This window comes from Telmatherina bonti, assembly GCF_933228915.1.
Source record: "Telmatherina bonti genome assembly, chromosome: 20".
NCBI lineage: Eukaryota > Metazoa > Chordata > Actinopteri > Atheriniformes > Telmatherinidae > Telmatherina > Telmatherina bonti.
Genome location: NC_136618.1, coordinates 3963077 through 3983088, shown reverse-complemented (window position 1 = coordinate 3983088; position 20012 = coordinate 3963077). Strand labels below are relative to the sequence as shown.

Here is a 20012-nt window from a genome sequence, read left to right as displayed (position 1 = left end):
CTATTCTGTGCACTTCAGGCTAATTTATTTTTATTTCTGAGACCAGAAGGGCTGGGATTGATGGAGTTATTGTCACAAATGGCTTTATTTACTTCAGACTGACCCTCTCCGTAGGCTGTCAGATCAGCCTGCGGGCAAAACGAGTGGATTGAGACTCTTCCGCATTAAGCCCCGCCTCCCGCCACTGCACTACATCGGGAGCGCGCACCGCACCTGCTTTCACCGTCATTGTAACATCTCATAAACAGAAGGATTAGGCTCATATGAACTCAATAAGAAAACAAACTACAATGTCAACACATAGCATCCAGCCCTACATGTTGGAACCTGAATCAGAGCCTGAAAACGAAGTGGAAAACAGCAACCCACAGCAACGAATGCAGCAGGATGTCTCTCTTTGGTAAACTCACCAGCCATCGTTGGAAATAACTTTATCCCACGTTTTCCACCCGCCTGATGTATTTGTACATGCCCTTGTTAACCAGTAGAAGGTAACCAATCACCCAACCTTATCCCCCGGGACGTCACAAGGATTTCCACGTAGAAAAAACTCTCTAAAACAACGCATTTTTCGTCGCCATGGAAACCTAACGGAGAGCGTGCTGGAACTCAAACTCAAACTCAAACATGTGTTTAGGTGATAAAAAACAGTGTCGTTCACGTGTCTGATGAGGATTCAACACTAACACTGTAGAAAGCTCAGAAAACTCCAAATACCAGAATAGGAACCCTTTAATCACTGGGAAAATGTATTGAACAACAGTTCCTAACGAAAGTATAGACCTATTTTGTTTCATGGTGTAAATTACATAAATCTGCTACCTATTGACATGGTTGCTCTGTTTCTGTTGTTTTCTTCTCATTCTTACAGAATTACTTGAAGTACTTGATATGTGATATGAAACAATGCTACCCTTGTTCATTGTTTTCTGGGTCTTCTCATTTCTTTTCTTTTCCAAAAGAATTGTTTCAACAAAATGAGGATAGAGATGCAACAGAAAATGTCTTTTCACTGTGAACATGTGGCAAAAACGGTGTGTTTATATCTTATCCTTCAATAAAATATGAAAATAAAAAAAATATGTCGTGGAAATTGCATATTATACCTTACTTATATTGATATGTTATTCACGAATCTATTGTGTTACTTTCTACGTTCATATTAAACTTCATGCATTATTTCTGCTGAGACTTCAGTTCCACCTAAATGTCTGTTTAGCAGAACACTTTGACCACAAACGTTTGATCCTTTCAACTGACATAAAGCTTGTGCCATGCCATTTAGGTCATAAGAAACATGGTGATAGGGATGGTTAGTTCAGAGGAATTCCAACCTGCCAAACATCTGGAAACAAACCTCTGCCAGATGGGAGGTGCCTGACAATATCTGCTACAAGCCTTGGACAAGATCATCGATTATATTCAAGAAAACACAAATTTGTGACAAGCAATGACTTTCCCTCCCAAAGGTTTAAAAGACGTCCTTATGTACTTCTCAGCTCAGAACCCTCCAGAGTTCTGCCTGATCAGATTTATGAATGGTTTCTGATTTTTCTGTTGGTTTTATTTTCTCCTGAATAAACCTTCCTTATCTTTTCACTTCATCCAGACTCTTCATCCTTTAACTTTAGGTTTTTCCACAACACACGTCAGTATTTCTTATGATCACCTAAACACTTTCAGACCTGCTAAAAATAGCAAGCATATAATCATTTCAAGATTTACATCCCTTTAGTTGTGTTTTTTTTTTTTTTTATTATTAATTACCATCCATCCATTTTCTATACAGCCTAGTCTGATCAAGCGTTATGGGGAAGCTGGATCTTCAGCCAATCATCAGGCCTTTCATCTGATAATTGCCAAAGGTTATTAATCTACACATTTTAAAAAAAATCATAAAAAGAATTAAATATTCGCTATTAAATAAATGTCATGGGGATAGGGTTTTGGTGGGGATGAAAGTTTCTTATCCAACAAATTAATGTTAATGTTATTGGTATTGTTTTTAGTATCAGATAGTTCCTCTGGTGACCTTCATGGCCAAAAAATGTGTTAAAAAGTTTGTTTTGTTAAAAATGTATTCAATCTCATCTTTAACATCCATATTTCATTTGGAGGAAAAGTTCTGATGTCTAACCATTTTACTTCTTCCACTAGTTTCAGCTGGTTTTCTGTTGGACGCAGATGCAGGAAATCTTATTCTTTATTTACTGATTTCTTTATAAATGAAGAGAGATCCCAGAGTTGTTTAGCTGTTGTTTACCTGTCCAACAAACCAGAGCAGCAGCAGGAACAGTCCCCGTCTGATGGAAAAACTCAGGTGTGGGATGACCAGAGGAAGTAGACACAGGTACCACAGGAAGTACTACAGAAACACAACATGTTAAATCCTGACATTTTGTTCATGTAAGATCATTTCATCTCCAATCATGTGGTACACCCCTTGACAGGAAACACAGATCAATCCCTTGTTCGCCACGTCGGCTCGGTTACAATCATAAAATAAATCAAATATGATCTCCAGTCTGCTAGGAATCGAACCTGTGAAGTGCAGACTTTGTTAAAGGACACGAAGATGGCTGTGTTCAGGAAACATGTGAAGCTCACGTCACGGTGGAAAGTCCAAGATGCTGCCAGCAGCAGGAAAATCTGAGGCAGGAACGCTGCAAGACCCATTCCCTGGCTCCACCAGCTGTCTGCAACAACACCACATGGTCCCTGAGATGCAGTCACCACATGGTCCCTGAGATCCAGTCACCACATGGTCCCTGGGATGCAGTCACCACATGGTCCCTGAGATCCAGTCACCACATGGTCCCTGGGATCTAGTCACCACATGGTCCCAGAGATCCAGTCACCACATGGTCCCTGGGATCTAGTCACCACATGGTCCCTGAGATGCAGTCACCACATGGTCCCTGGGATCCAGTCACCACATGGTCCCAGAGATGCAGTCACCACATGGTCCCTGAGATCCAGTCACCACATGGTCCCAGAGATCCAGTCACCACATGGTCCCTGAGATGCAGTCACCACATGGTCCCTGGGATCTAGTCACCACATGGTCCCTGAGATCCAGTCACCACATGGTCCCTGAGATCTAGTCACCACATGGTCCCTGGGATCTAGTCACCACATGGTCCCTGACATGCAGTCACCACATGGTCCCTGAGATGCAGTCACCACATGGTCCCTGAGATGCAGTCACCACATGGTCCCAGAGATGCAGTCACCACATGGTCCCTGGGATCTAGTCACCACATGGTCCCTGGGATGCAGTCACCACATGGTCCCTGAGATGCAGTCACCACATGGTCCCAGAGATGCAGTCACCACATGGTCCCTGGGATCTAGTCACCACATGGTCCCAGAGATGCAGTCACCACATGGTCCCAGAGATGCAGTCACCACATGGTCCCAGAGATGCAGTCACCACATGGTCCCTGGGATCTAGTCACCACATGGTCCCAGAGATGCAGTCACCACATGGTCCCAGAGATGCAGTCACCACATGGTCCCTGAGATGCAGTCACCACATGGTCCCTGAGATCCAGTCACCACATGGTCCCTGAGATGCAGTCACCACATGGTCCCTGGGATCTAGTCACCACATGGTCCCTGAGATGCAGTCACCACATGGTCCCTGAGATGCAGTCACCACATGGTCCCTGAGATGCAGTCACCACATGGTCCCTGAGATCCAGTCACCACATGGTCCCTGAGATCCAGTCACCACATGGTCCCAGAGATCCAGTCACCACATGGTCCCTGAGATGCAGTCACCACATGGTCCCTGAGATCCAGTCACCACATGGTCCCTGAGATGCAGTCACCACATGGTCCCTGAGATGCAGTCACCACATGGTCCCTGAGATGCAGTCACATCATGGTCCCTGAGATCCAGTCACCACATGGTCCCTGGGATGCAGTCACCACATGGTCCCTGGGATGCAGTCACCACATGGTCCCAGAGATGCAGTCACCACATGGTCCCAGAGATGCAGTCACCACATGGTCCCTGGGATCTAGTCACCACATGGTCCCTGAGATGCAGTCACCACATGGTCCCAGAGATGCAGTCACCACATGGTCCCAGAGATGCAGTCACCACATGGTCCCAGAGATGCAGTCACCACATGGTCCCAGAGATGCAGTCACCACATGGTCCCTGGGATCTAGTCACCACATGGTCCCTGGGATCTAGTCACCACATGGTCCCTGAGATCTAGTCACCACATGGTCCCTGGGATCTAGTCACCACATGGTCCCAGAGATGCAGTCACCACATGGTCCCAGAGATGCAGTCACCACATGGTCCCTGGGATCTAGTCACCACATGGTCCCTGACATCCAGTCACCACATGGTCCCTGAGATCTAGTCACCACATGGTCCCTGGGATCTAGTCACCACATGGTCCCTGGGATCTAGTCACCACATGGTCCCAGAGATGCAGTCACCACATGGTCCCAGGGATCTAGTCACCACATGGTCCCTGGGATCTAGTCACCACATGGTCCCTGAGATCTAGTCACCACATGGTCCCTGGGATCTAGTCACCACATGGTCCCAGAGATGCAGTCACCACATGGTCCCAGAGATGCAGTCACCACATGGTCCCAGAGATGCAGTCACCACATGGTCCCAGAGATGCAGTCACCACATGGTCCCAGAGATGCAGTCACCACATGGTCCCAGAGATGCAGTCACCACATGGTCCCAGAGATGCAGTCACCACATGGTCCCAGAGATGCAGTCACCACATGGTCCCTGAGATGCAGTCACCACATGGTCCCTGAGATGCAGTCACCACATGGTCCCTGAGATGCAGTCACCACATGGTCCCTGAGATGCAGTCACCACATGGTCCCTGAGATGCAGTCACCACATGGTCCCTGAGATGCAGTCACCACATGGTCCCTGAGATGCAGTCACCACATGGTCCCTGAGATGCAGTCACCACATGGTCCCTGAGATCTAGTCACCACATGGTCCCTGGGATCTAGTCACCACATGGTCCCAGAGATGCAGTCACCACATGGTCCCTGAGATCCAGTCACCACATGGTCCCTGAGATCCAGTCACCACATGGTCCCTGAGATGCAGTCACCACATGGTCCCAGAGATGCAGTCACCACATGGTCCCAGAGATGCAGTCACCACATGGTCCCAGAGATGCAGTCACCACATGGTCCCAGAGATGCAGTCACCACATGGTCCCAGAGATGCAGTCACCACATGGTCCCTGAGATGCAGTCACCACATGGTCCCAGAGATGCAGTCACCACATGGTCCCTGGGATCTAGTCACCACATGGTCCCTGGGATCTAGTCACCACATGGTCCCTGAGATCTAGTCACCACATGGTCCCTGGGATCTAGTCACCACATGGTCCCTGGGATCTAGTCACCACATGGTCCCTGGGATCTAGTCACCACATGGTCCCTGGGATCTAGTCACCACATGGTCCCTGGGATCTAGTCACCACATGGTCCCAGAGATGCAGTCACCACATGGTCCCAGAGATGCAGTCACCACATGGTCCCAGAGATGCAGTCACCACATGGTCCCTGAGATGCAGTCACCACATGGTCCCTGGGATCCAGTCACCACATGGTCCCTGAGATGCAGTCACCACATGGTCCCTGAGATGCAGTCACCACATGGTCCCTGAGATGCAGTCACCACATGGTCCCTGAGATCCAGTCACCACATGGTCCCTGGGATCTAGTCACCACATGGTCCCAGAGATGCAGTCACCACATGGTCCCAGAGATGCAGTCACCACATGGTCCCTGGGATCTAGTCACCACATGGTCCCTGGGATCTAGTCACCACATGGTCCCTGAGATCTAGTCACCACATGGTCCCTGGGATCTAGTCACCACATGGTCCCTGGGATCTAGTCACCACATGGTCCCAGAGATGCAGTCACCACATGGTCCCAGGGATCTAGTCACCACATGGTCCCTGGGATCTAGTCACCACATGGTCCCAGAGATGCAGTCACCACATGGTCCCAGAGATGCAGTCACCACATGGTCCCAGAGATGCAGTCACCACATGGTCCCAGAGATGCAGTCACCACATGGTCCCTGAGATCTAGTCACCACATGGTCCCTGAGATCTAGTCACCACATGGTCCCTGGGATCTAGTCACCACATGGTCCCTGGGATCTAGTCACCACATGGTCCCAGAGATGCAGTCACCACATGGTCCCAGGGATCTAGTCACCACATGGTCCCTGGGATCTAGTCACCACATGGTCCCTGAGATCTAGTCACCACATGGTCCCTGGGATCTAGTCACCACATGGTCCCAGAGATGCAGTCACCACATGGTCCCAGAGATGCAGTCACCACATGGTCCCAGAGATGCAGTCACCACATGGTCCCAGAGATGCAGTCACCACATGGTCCCAGAGATGCAGTCACCACATGGTCCCTGGGATCCAGTCACCACATGGTCCCTGAGATGCAGTCACCACATGGTCCCTGAGATGCAGTCACCACATGGTCCCTGAGATGCAGTCACCACATGGTCCCTGAGATGCAGTCACCACATGGTCCCTGAGATGCAGTCACCACATGGTCCCAGAGATGCAGTCACCACATGGTCCCTGAGATGCAGTCACCACATGGTCCCTGGGATCTAGTCACCACATGGTCCCTGAGATCTAGTCACCACATGGTCCCTGGGATCTAGTCACCACATGGTCCCTGAGATCTAGTCACCACATGGTCCCTGGGATCTAGTCACCACATGGTCCCAGAGATGCAGTCACCACATGGTCCCAGAGATGCAGTCACCACATGGTCCCTGAGATGCAGTCACCACATGGTCCCTGGGATCCAGTCACCACATGGTCCCTGAGATGCAGTCACCACATGGTCCCTGAGATGCAGTCACCACATGGTCCCTGAGATGCAGTCACCACATGGTCCCTGAGATCCAGTCACCACATGGTCCCTGGGATCTAGTCACCACATGGTCCCTGGGATCTAGTCACCACATGGTCCCAGAGATGCAGTCACCACATGGTCCCAGAGATGCAGTCACCACATGGTCCCTGGGATCTAGTCACCACATGGTCCCAGAGATGCAGTCACCACATGGTCCCAGAGATGCAGTCACCACATGGTCCCAGAGATGCAGTCACCACATGGTCCCAGAGATGCAGTCACCACATGGTCCCAGAGATGCAGTCACCACATGGTCCCTGAGATGCAGTCACCACATGGTCCCTGAGATGCAGTCACCACATGGTCCCTGAGATGCAGTCACCACATGGTCCCTGAGATGCAGTCACCACATGGTCCCTGAGATGCAGTCACCACATGGTCCCTGAGATGCAGTCACCACATGGTCCCTGAGATGCAGTCACCACATGGTCCCTGAGATGCAGTCACCACATGGTCCCTGAGATGCAGTCACCACATGGTCCCAGAGATGCAGTCACCACATGGTCCCTGAGATCCAGTCACCACATGGTCCCTGGGATCTAGTCACCACATGGTCCCTGAGATCTAGTCACCACATGGTCCCTGGGATCTAGTCACCACATGGTCCCTGAGATCTAGTCACCACATGGTCCCTGGGATCTAGTCACCACATGGTCCCAGAGATGCAGTCACCACATGGTCCCAGAGATGCAGTCACCACATGGTCCCAGAGATGCAGTCACCACATGGTCCCTGGGATCTAGTCACCACATGGTCCCTGAGATCCAGTCACCACATGGTCCCTGGGATCTAGTCACCACATGGTCCCTGAGATCCAGTCACCACATGGTCCCAGAGATGCAGTCACCACATGGTCCCTGGGATCTAGTCACCACATGGTCCCTGAGATGCAGTCACCACATGGTCCCAGAGATGCAGTCACCACATGGTCCCAGAGATCTAGTCACCACATGGTCCCTGGGATCTAGTCACCACATGGTCCCAGAGATGCAGTCACCACATGGTCCCAGAGATGCAGTCACCACATGGTCCCAGAGATGCAGTCACCACATGGTCCCAGAGATGCAGTCACCACATGGTCCCAGAGATGCAGTCACCACATGGTCCCTGGGATCCAGTCACCACATGGTCCCTGAGATGCAGTCACCACATGGTCCCTGAGATGCAGTCACCACATGGTCCCTGAGATGCAGTCACCACATGGTCCCTGAGATGCAGTCACCACATGGTCCCTGAGATGCAGTCACCACATGGTCCCAGAGATGCAGTCACCACATGGTCCCTGAGATGCAGTCACCACATGGTCCCTGGGATCTAGTCACCACATGGTCCCTGAGATCTAGTCACCACATGGTCCCTGGGATCTAGTCACCACATGGTCCCTGAGATCTAGTCACCACATGGTCCCTGGGATCTAGTCACCACATGGTCCCAGAGATGCAGTCACCACATGGTCCCAGAGATGCAGTCACCACATGGTCCCTGAGATGCAGTCACCACATGGTCCCTGGGATCCAGTCACCACATGGTCCCTGAGATGCAGTCACCACATGGTCCCTGAGATGCAGTCACCACATGGTCCCTGAGATGCAGTCACCACATGGTCCCTGAGATCCAGTCACCACATGGTCCCTGGGATCTAGTCACCACATGGTCCCTGGGATCTAGTCACCACATGGTCCCAGAGATGCAGTCACCACATGGTCCCAGAGATGCAGTCACCACATGGTCCCAGAGATGCAGTCACCACATGGTCCCAGAGATGCAGTCACCACATGGTCCCAGAGATGCAGTCACCACATGGTCCCAGAGATGCAGTCACCACATGGTCCCAGAGATGCAGTCACCACATGGTCCCAGAGATGCAGTCACCACATGGTCCCTGAGATGCAGTCACCACATGGTCCCTGAGATGCAGTCACCACATGGTCCCTGAGATGCAGTCACCACATGGTCCCTGAGATGCAGTCACCACATGGTCCCTGAGATGCAGTCACCACATGGTCCCTGAGATGCAGTCACCACATGGTCCCTGAGATGCAGTCACCACATGGTCCCTGAGATGCAGTCACCACATGGTCCCTGAGATGCAGTCACCACATGGTCCCAGAGATGCAGTCACCACATGGTCCCTGAGATGCAGTCACCACATGGTCCCTGGGATCTAGTCACCACATGGTCCCTGAGATCTAGTCACCACATGGTCCCTGGGATCTAGTCACCACATGGTCCCTGAGATCTAGTCACCACATGGTCCCTGGGATCTAGTCACCACATGGTCCCAGAGATGCAGTCACCACATGGTCCCAGAGATGCAGTCACCACATGGTCCCAGAGATGCAGTCACCACATGGTCCCTGGGATCTAGTCACCACATGGTCCCTGAGATCCAGTCACCACATGGTCCCTGGGATCTAGTCACCACATGGTCCCTGAGATCCAGTCACCACATGGTCCCAGAGATGCAGTCACCACATGGTCCCTGGGATCTAGTCACCACATGGTCCCTGAGATGCAGTCACCACATGGTCCCAGAGATGCAGTCACCACATGGTCCCAGAGATGCAGTCACCACATGGTCCCTGAGATGCAGTCACCACATGGTCCCTGGGATCCAGTCACCACATGGTCCCTGAGATGCAGTCACCACATGGTCCCTGAGATGCAGTCACCACATGGTCCCTGAGATGCAGTCACCACATGGTCCCTGAGATCCAGTCACCACATGGTCCCTGGGATCTAGTCACCACATGGTCCCAGAGATGCAGTCACCACATGGTCCCAGAGATGCAGTCACCACATGGTCCCTGGGATCTAGTCACCACATGGTCCCTGGGATCTAGTCACCACATGGTCCCTGAGATCTAGTCACCACATGGTCCCTGGGATCTAGTCACCACATGGTCCCTGGGATCTAGTCACCACATGGTCCCAGAGATGCAGTCACCACATGGTCCCAGGGATCTAGTCACCACATGGTCCCTGGGATCTAGTCACCACATGGTCCCTGAGATCTAGTCACCACATGGTCCCTGGGATCTAGTCACCACATGGTCCCAGAGATGCAGTCACCACATGGTCCCAGAGATGCAGTCACCACATGGTCCCAGAGATGCAGTCACCACATGGTCCCAGAGATGCAGTCACCACATGGTCCCAGAGATGCAGTCACCACATGGTCCCTGAGATCCAGTCACCACATGGTCCCTGGGATCCAGTCACCACATGGTCCCTGAGATGCAGTCACCACATGGTCCCTGAGATGCAGTCACCACATGGTCCCTGAGATGCAGTCACCACATGGTCCCTGAGATGCAGTCACCACATGGTCCCTGGGATCTAGTCACCACATGGTCCCTGGGATCTAGTCACCACATGGTCCCAGAGATGCAGTCACCACATGGTCCCAGGGATCTAGTCACCACATGGTCCCTGGGATCTAGTCACCACATGGTCCCTGAGATCTAGTCACCACATGGTCCCTGGGATCTAGTCACCACATGGTCCCTGAGATCTAGTCACCACATGGTCCCTGGGATCTAGTCACCACATGGTCCCAGAGATGCAGTCACCACATGGTCCCAGAGATGCAGTCACCACATGGTCCCAGAGATGCAGTCACCACATGGTCCCAGAGATGCAGTCACCACATGGTCCCAGAGATGCAGTCACCACATGGTCCCAGAGATGCAGTCACCACATGGTCCCTGAGATGCAGTCACCACATGGTCCCTGGGATCCAGTCACCACATGGTCCCTGAGATGCAGTCACCACATGGTCCCTGAGATGCAGTCACCACATGGTCCCTGAGATGCAGTCACCACATGGTCCCTGAGATCCAGTCACCACATGGTCCCTGGGATCTAGTCACCACATGGTCCCTGAGATGCAGTCACCACATGGTCCCTGAGATGCAGTCACCACATGGTCCCTGAGATCCAGTCACCACATGGTCCCTGAGATCCAGTCACCACATGGTCCCTGGGATCTAGTCACCACATGGTCCCTGAGATGCAGTCACCACATGGTCCCTGAGATGCAGTCACCACATGGTCCCTGAGATGCAGTCACCACATGGTCCCTGGGATCCAGTCACCACATGGTCCCTGAGATGCAGTCACCACATGGTCCCTGAGATGCAGTCACCACATGGTCCCTGAGATCCAGTCACCACATGGTCCCTGGGATCTAGTCACCACATGGTCCCTGAGATGCAGTCACCACATGGTCCCTGGGATCTAGTCACCACATGGTCCCTGGGATCTAGTCACCACATGGTCCCTGAGATCCAGTCACCACATGGTCCCTGGGATCTAGTCACCACATGGTCCCTGAGATCCAGTCACCACATGGTCCCAGAGATGCAGTCACCACATGGTCCCTGGGATCTAGTCACCACATGGTCCCTGGGATCTAGTCACCACATGGTCCCTGGGATCTAGTCACCACATGGTCCCTGAGATCTAGTCACCACATGGTCCCTCGGATCTAGTCACCACATGGTCCCAGAGATGCAGTCACCACATGGTCCCAGAGATGCAGTCACCACATGGTCCCTGAGATCCAGTCACCACATGGTCCCTGAGATCCAGTCACCACATGGTCCCTGAGATGCAGTCACCACATGGTCCCTGAGATCCAGTCACCACATGGTCCCTGAGATCCAGTCACCACATGGTCCCTGAGATCCAGTCACCACATGGTCCCTGAGATCCAGTCACCACATGGTCCCTGAGATCCAGTCACCACATGGTCCCTGAGATGCAGTCACCACATGGTCCCTGAGATGCAGTCACCACATGGTCCCTGAGATGCAGTCACCACATGGTCCCTGAGATGCAGTCACCACATGGTCCCTGAGATGCAGTCACCACATGGTCCCTGAGATGCAGTCACCACATGGTCCCTGAGATGCAGTCACCACATGGTCCCTGAGATGCAGTCACCACATGGTCCCTGGGATGCAGTCACCACATGGTCCCTGGGATCCAGTCACCACATGGTCCCTGGGATCCAGTCACCACATGGTCCCTGGGATGCAGTCACCACATGGTCCCAGAGATCCAGTCACCACATGGTCCCAGAGATGCAGTCACCACATGGTCCCTGAGATCCAGTCACCACATGGTCCCTGGGATCCAGTCACCACATGGTCCCTGGGATCCAGTCACCACATGGTCCCTGGGATCCAGTCACCACATGGTCCCTGAGATGCAGTCACCACATGGTCCCTGAGATGCAGTCACCACATGGTCCCAGAGATGCAGTCACCACATGGTCCCAGAGATGCAGTCACCACATGGTCCCTGAGATGCAGTCACCACATGGTCCCTGAGATGCAGTCACCACATGGTCCCTGAGATGCAGTCACCACATGGTCCCTGAGATGCAGTCACCACATGGTCCCTGAGATGCAGTCACCACATGGTCCCTGAGATGCAGTCACCACATGGTCCCTGAGATGCAGTCACCACATGGTCCCTGAGATGCAGTCACCACATGGTCCCTGAGATACAGTCACCACATGGTCCCTGGGATCCAGTCACCACATGGTCCCTGGGATGCAGTCACCACATGGTCCCTGGGATGCAGTCACCACATGGTCCCAGAGATCCAGTCACCACATGGTCCCTGAGATGCAGTCATCACATGGTCCCTGAGATCCAGTCACCACATGGTCCCTGGGATCCAGTCACCACATGGTCCCTGAGATCCAGTCACCACATGGTCCCTGGGATCTAGTCACCACATGGTCCCTGAGATCCAGTCACCACATGGTCCCTGGGATCCAGTCACCACATGGTCCCTGGGATCTAGTCACCACATGGTCCCTGAGATCCAGTCACCACATGGTCCCTGGGATGCAGTCACCACATGGTCCCTGAGATCCAGTCACCACATGGTCCCTGGGATCCAGTCACCACATGGTCCCTGGGATCCAGTCACCACATGGTCCCTGAGATGCAGTCACCACATGGTCCCTGGGATCCAGTCACCACATGGTCCCAGAGATCCAGTCACCACATGGTCCCAGAGATGCAGTCACCACATGGTCCCTGGGATGCAGTCACCACATGGTCCCTGAGATGCAGTCACCACATGGTCCCTGAGATCCAGTCACCACATGGTCCCAGAGATGCAGTCACCACATGGTCCCAGAGATGCAGTCACCACATGGTCCCTGAGATGCAGTCACCACATGGTCCCTGAGATGCAGTCACCACATGGTCCCTGGGATCCAGTCACCACATGGTCCCTGGGATGCAGTCACCACATGGTCCCTGGGATGCAGTCACCACATGGTCCCAGAGATCCAGTCACCACATGGTCCCTGAGATCCAGTCACCACATGGTCCCTGAGATGCAGTCACCACATGGTCCCTGGGATCCAGTCACCACATGGTCCCTGGGATCCAGTCACCACATGGTCCCTGAGATCCAGTCACCACATGGTCCCTGAGATCCAGTCACCACATGGTCCCTGGGATCTAGTCACCACATGGTCCCTGAGATCCAGTCACCACATGGTCCCTGAGATCCAGTCACCACATGGTCCCTGAGATGCAGTCACCACATGGTCCCAGAGATGCAGTCACCACATGGTCCCAGAGATGCAGTCACCACATGGTCCCTGGGATCCAGTCACCACATGGTCCCTGAGATGCAGTCACCACATGGTCCCTGAGATGCAGTCACCACATGGTCCCTGAGATGCAGTCACCACATGGTCCCTGAGATGCAGTCACCACATGGTCCCTGAGATGCAGTCACCACATGGTCCCTGAGATACAGTCACCACATGGTCCCAGAGATGCAGTCACCACATGGTCCCTGGGATGCAGTCACCACATGGTCCCTGGGATGCAGTCACCACATGGTCCCAGAGATCCAGTCACCACATGGTCCCTGAGATGCAGTCATCACATGGTCCCTGAGATCCAGTCACCACATGGTCCCTGGGATCCAGTCACCACATGGTCCCTGAGATCCAGTCACCACATGGTCCCTGGGATCTAGTCACCACATGGTCCCTGAGATCCAGTCACCACATGGTCCCTGGGATCCAGTCACCACATGGTCCCTGGGATCTAGTCACCACATGGTCCCTGAGATCCAGTCACCACATGGTCCCTGGGATGCAGTCACCACATGGTCCCTGAGATCCAGTCACCACATGGTCCCTGGGATCCAGTCACCACATGGTCCCTGGGATCCAGTCACCACATGGTCCCTGAGATGCAGTCACCACATGGTCCCTGGGATCCAGTCACCACATGGTCCCAGAGATCCAGTCACCACATGGTCCCAGAGATGCAGTCACCACATGGTCCCTGGGATGCAGTCACCACATGGTCCCTGAGATGCAGTCACCACATGGTCCCTGAGATCCAGTCACCACATGGTCCCAGAGATGCAGTCACCACATGGTCCCAGAGATGCAGTCACCACATGGTCCCTGAGATGCAGTCACCACATGGTCCCTGAGATGCAGTCACCACATGGTCCCTGGGATCCAGTCACCACATGGTCCCTGGGATGCAGTCACCACATGGTCCCTGGGATGCAGTCACCACATGGTCCCTGAGATCCAGTCACCACATGGTCCCTGAGATCCAGTCACCACATGGTCCCTGAGATGCAGTCACCACATGGTCCCTGGGATCCAGTCACCACATGGTCCCTGGGATCCAGTCACCACATGGTCCCTGAGATCCAGTCACCACATGGTCCCTGAGATCCAGTCACCACATGGTCCCTGGGATCTAGTCACCACATGGTCCCTGAGATCCAGTCACCACATGGTCCCTGAGATCCAGTCACCACATGGTCCCTGAGATGCAGTCACCACATGGTCCCAGAGATGCAGTCACCACATGGTCCCAGAGATGCAGTCACCACATGGTCCCTGGGATCCAGTCACCACATGGTCCCTGAGATGCAGTCACCACATGGTCCCTGAGATGCAGTCACCACATGGTCCCTGAGATGCAGTCACCACATGGTCCCTGAGATGCAGTCACCACATGGTCCCTGGGATCCAGTCACCACATGGTCCCTGAGATGCAGTCACCACATGGTCCCTGAGATGCAGTCACCACATGGTCCCTGAGATGCAGTCACCACATGGTCCCTGAGATGCAGTCACCACATGGTCCCTGAGATGCAGTCACCACATGGTCCCAGAGATGCAGTCACCACATGGTCCCAGAGATGCAGTCACCACATGGTCCCTGAGATGCAGTCACCACATGGTCCCAGAGATGCAGTCACCACATGGTCCCAGAGATGCAGTCACCACATGGTCCCAGAGATGCAGTCACCACATGGTCCCTGAGATGCAGTCACCACATGGTCCCTGAGATGCAGTCACCACATGGTCCCTGGGATGCAGTCACCACATGGTCCCTGGGATCCAGTCACCACATGGTCCCAGAGATGCAGTCACCACATGGTCCCAGAGATGCAGTCACCACATGGTCCCAGAGATGCAGTCACCACATGGTCCCTGGGATCCAGTCACCACATGGTCCCTGGGATGCAGTCACCACATGGTCCCTGAGATGCAGTCACCACATGGTCCCTGGGATGCAGTCACCACATGGTCCCTGGGATGCAGTCACCACATGGTCCCTGGGATCCAGTCACCACATGGTCCCTGGGATCCAGTCACCACATGGTCCCTGGGATGCAGTCACCACATGGTCCCAGAGATCCAGTCACCACATGGTCCCAGAGATCCAGTCACCACATGGTCCCTGGGATCCAGTCACCACATGGTCCCTGGGATCCAGTCACCACATGGTCCCTGGGATGCAGTCACCACATGGTCCCTGAGATCCAGTCACCACATGGTCCCTGGGATGCAGTCACCACATGGTCCCTGGGATGCAGTCACCACATGGTCCCTGAGATCCAGTCACCACATGGTCCCTGGGATGCAGTCACCACATGGTCCCTGGGATGCAGTCACCACATGGTCCCTGGGATGCAGTCACCACATGGTCCCAGAGATCCAGTCACCACATGGTCCCTGGGATGCAGTCACCACATGGTCCCTGGGATGCAGTCACCACATGGTCCCTGGGATGCAGTCACCACATGGTCCCTGGGATGCAGTCACCACATGGTCCCAGAGATCCAGTCACCACATGGTCCCAGAGATCCAGTCACCACATGGTCCCTGGGATCCAGTCACCACATGGTCCCTGGGATCCAGTCACCACATGGTCCCTGGGATCCAGTCACCACATGGTCCCTGGGATGCAGTCACCACATGGTCCCTGGGATGCAGTCACCACATGGTCCCTGGGATGCAGTCACCACATGGTCCCTGAGATCCAGTCACCACATGGTCCCTGGGATCCAGTCACCACATGGTCCCTGAGATCCAGTCACCACATGGTCCCTGAGATCCAGTCACCACATGGTCCCAGAGATGCAGTCACCACATGGTCCAAGAGATGCAGTCACCACATGGTCCCAGAGATGCAGTCACCACATGGTCCCAGAGATGCAGTCACCACATGGTCCCAGAGATGCAGTCACCACATGGTCCCAGAGATGCAGTCACCACATGGTCCCAGAGATGCAGTCACCACATGGTCCCAGAGATGCAGTCACCACATGGTCCCAGAGATGCAGTCACCACATGGTCCCAGAGATGCAGTCACCACATGGTCCCAGAGATCCAGTCACCACATGGTCCCTGAGATGCAGTCACCACATGGTCCCTGAGATCTAGTCACCACATGGTCCCTGAGATGCAGTCACCACATGGTCCCTGGGATCCAGTCACCACATGGTCCCTGACATCCAGTCACCACATGGTCCCTGACATCCAGTCACCACATGGTCCCTGGGATGCAGTCACCACATGGTCCCTGGGATGCAGTCACCACATGGTCCCTGGGATGCAGTCACCACATGGTCCCTGGGATGCAGTCACCACATGGTCCCAGAGATGCAGTCACCACATGGTCCCTGGGATGCAGTCACCACATGGTCCCAGAGATCCAGTCACCACATGGTCCCAGAGATCCAGTCACCACATGGTCCCAGAGATCCAGTCACCACATGGTCCCTGAGATCCAGTCACCACATGGTCCCTGGGATGCAGTCACCACATGGTCCCTGGGATGCAGTCACCACATGGTCCCAGAGATGCAGTCACCACATGGTCCCTGGGATGCAGTCACCACATGGTCCCAGAGATCCAGTCACCACATGGTCCCAGAGATCCAGTCACCACATGGTCCCAGAGATCCAGTCACCACATGGTCCCTGAGATCCAGTCACCACATGGTCCCTGGGATCTAGTCACCACATGGTCCCTGAGATCCAGTCACCACATGGTCCCAGAGATGCAGTCACCACATGGTCCCAGAGATGCAGTCACCACATGGTCCCAGAGATGCAGTCACCACATGGTCCCTGAGATGCAGTCACCACATGGTCCCTGAGATCCAGTCACCACATGGTCCCAGAGATCCAGTCACCACATGGTCCCTGAGATGCAGTCACCACATGGTCCCAGAGATCCAGTCACCACATGGTCCCTGAGATCCAGTCACCACATGGTCCCTGGGATCTAGTCACCACATGGTCCCTGAGATGCAGTCACCACATGGTCCCTGAGATGCAGTCACCACATGGTCCCTGAGATGCAGTCACCACATGGTCCCTGGGATCCAGTCACCACATGGTCCCAGAGATGCAGTCACCACATGGTCCCTGAGATGCAGTCACCACATGGTCCCTGAGATCTAGTCACCACATGGTCCCTGAGATGCAGTCACCACATGGTCCCTTGGATCCAGTCACCACATGGTCCCTGAGATCTAGTCACCACATGGTCCCTGAGATGCAGTCACCACATGGTCCCTGGGATCCAGTCACCACATGGTCCCTGGGATCCAGTCACCACATGGTCCCTGAGATCCAGTCACCACATGGTCCCTGAAATGCAGTCACCACATGGTCCCTGAAATGCAGTCACCACATGGTCCCAGAGATGCAGTCACCACATGGTCCCAGAGATGCAGTCACCACATGGTCCCAGAGATGCAGTCACCACATGGTCCCTGAGATCCAGTCACCACATGGTCCCTGAAATGCAGTCACCACATGGTCCCTGAGATGCAGTCACCACATGGTCCCTGAGATCTAGTCACCACATGGTCCCAGAGATGCAGTCACCACATGGTCCATGGGATCCAGTGACCACATGGTCCCTGAGATCCAGTGACCACATGGTCCCTGAGATCCAGTCACCACATGGTCCCTGAGATCCAGTCACCACATGGTCCCTGAGATCCAGTCACCACATGGTCCCAGAGATCCAGTCACCACATGGTCCCAGAGATCCAGTCACCACATGGTCCCAGAGATCCAGTCACCACATGGTCCCAGAGATCCAGTCACCACATGGTCCCAGAGATCCAGTCACCACATGGTCCCTGGGATCCAGTCACCACATGGTCCCAGAGATCCAGTCACCACATGGTCCCAGAGATCCAGTCACCACATGGTCCCAGAGATCCAGTCACCACATGGTCCCTGAGATCCAGTCACCACATGGTCCCTGAGATCCAGTCACCACATGGTCCCAGAGATCCAGTCACCACATGGTCCCTGGGATCCAGTCACCACATGGTCCCAGAGATGCAGTCACCACATGGTCCCTGGGATCCAGTCACCACATGGTCCCAGAGATCCAGTCACCACATGGTCCCAGAGATCCAGTCACCACATGGTCCCTGGGATCCAGTCACCACATGGTCCCAGAGATGCAGTCACCACATGGTCCCTGAGATGCAGTCACCACATGGTCCCTGAGATGCAGTCACCACATGGTCCCTGGGATGCAGTCACCACATGGTCCCTGGGATGCAGTCACCACATGGTCCCTGGGATGCAGTCACCACATGGTCCCTGAGATGCAGTCACCACATGGTCCCAGAGATGCAGTCACCACATGGTCCCTGAGATGCAGTCACCACATGGTCCCTGGGATGCAGTCACCACATGGTCCCTGAGATCCAGTCACCACATGGTCCCTGGGATGCAGTCACCACATGGTCCCTGGGATGCAGTCACCACATGGTCCCAGAGATCCAGTCACCACATGGTCCCTGGGATGCAGTCACCACATGGTCCCAGAGATCCAGTCACCACATGGTCCCTGAGATGCAGTCACCACATGGTCCCTGAGATCCAGTCACCACATGGTCCCTGAGATCCAGTCACCACATGGTCCCTGGGATCTAGTCACCACATGGTCCCTGAGATGCAGTCACCACATGGTCCCTGAGATGCAGTCACCACATGGTCCCTGAGATCCAGTCACCACATGGTCCCTGGGATGCAGTCACCACATGGTCCCTGGGATGCAGTCACCACATGGTCCCTGAGATCCAGTCACCACATGGTCCCTGGGATGCAGTCACCACATGGTCCCTGAGATGCAGTCACCACATGGTCCCTGAGATCCAGTCACCACATGGTCCCTGAGATGCAGTCACCACATGGTCCCTGGGATCTAGTCACCACATGGTCCCTGGGATCTAGTCACCACATGGTCCCTGGGATCTAGTCACCACATGGTCCCTGGGATCTAGTCACCACATGGTCCCTGAGATCCAGTCACCACATGGTCCCTGGGATGCAGTCACCACATGGTCCCTGAGATGCAGTCACCACATGGTCCCTGAGATGCAGTCACCACATGGTCCCTGAGATCCAGTCACCACATGGTCCCAGAGATGCAGTCACCACATGGTCCCTGAGATGCAGTCACCACATGGTCCCTGAGATCCAGTCACCACATGGTCCCAGAGATCCAGTCACCACATGGTCCCAGAGATGCAGTCACCACATGGTCCCTGAGATGCAGTCACCACATGGTCCCTGGGATGCAGTCACCACATGGTCCCTGAGATCCAGTCACCACATGGTCCCTGGGATGCAGTCACCACATGGTCCCTGGGATGCAGTCACCACATGGTCCCAGAGATGCAGTCACCACATGGTCCCAGAGATGCAGTCACCACA

At 54.1% G+C, this 20012-nt stretch overlaps 1 protein-coding gene across 1 annotated transcript in view; it reads right to left on the bottom strand.

Moving 5' to 3' along the window:
- Nucleotides 1-20012, bottom strand: part of pigm (phosphatidylinositol glycan anchor biosynthesis, class M) — a gene marked incomplete at its 5' end in the record, with an annotated part of 68977 nt that overhangs the window by 15995 nt on the left and 32970 nt on the right. Inside the window, 2 exons of the mRNA XM_079259573.1 lie at nucleotides 2264-2365; nucleotides 2542-2696. Of these exons, the coding sequence (XP_079115699.1) occupies nucleotides 2264-2365; nucleotides 2542-2696 (257 nt within the window). The remainder of the gene's footprint in view (nucleotides 1-2263; nucleotides 2366-2541; nucleotides 2697-20012) is intronic.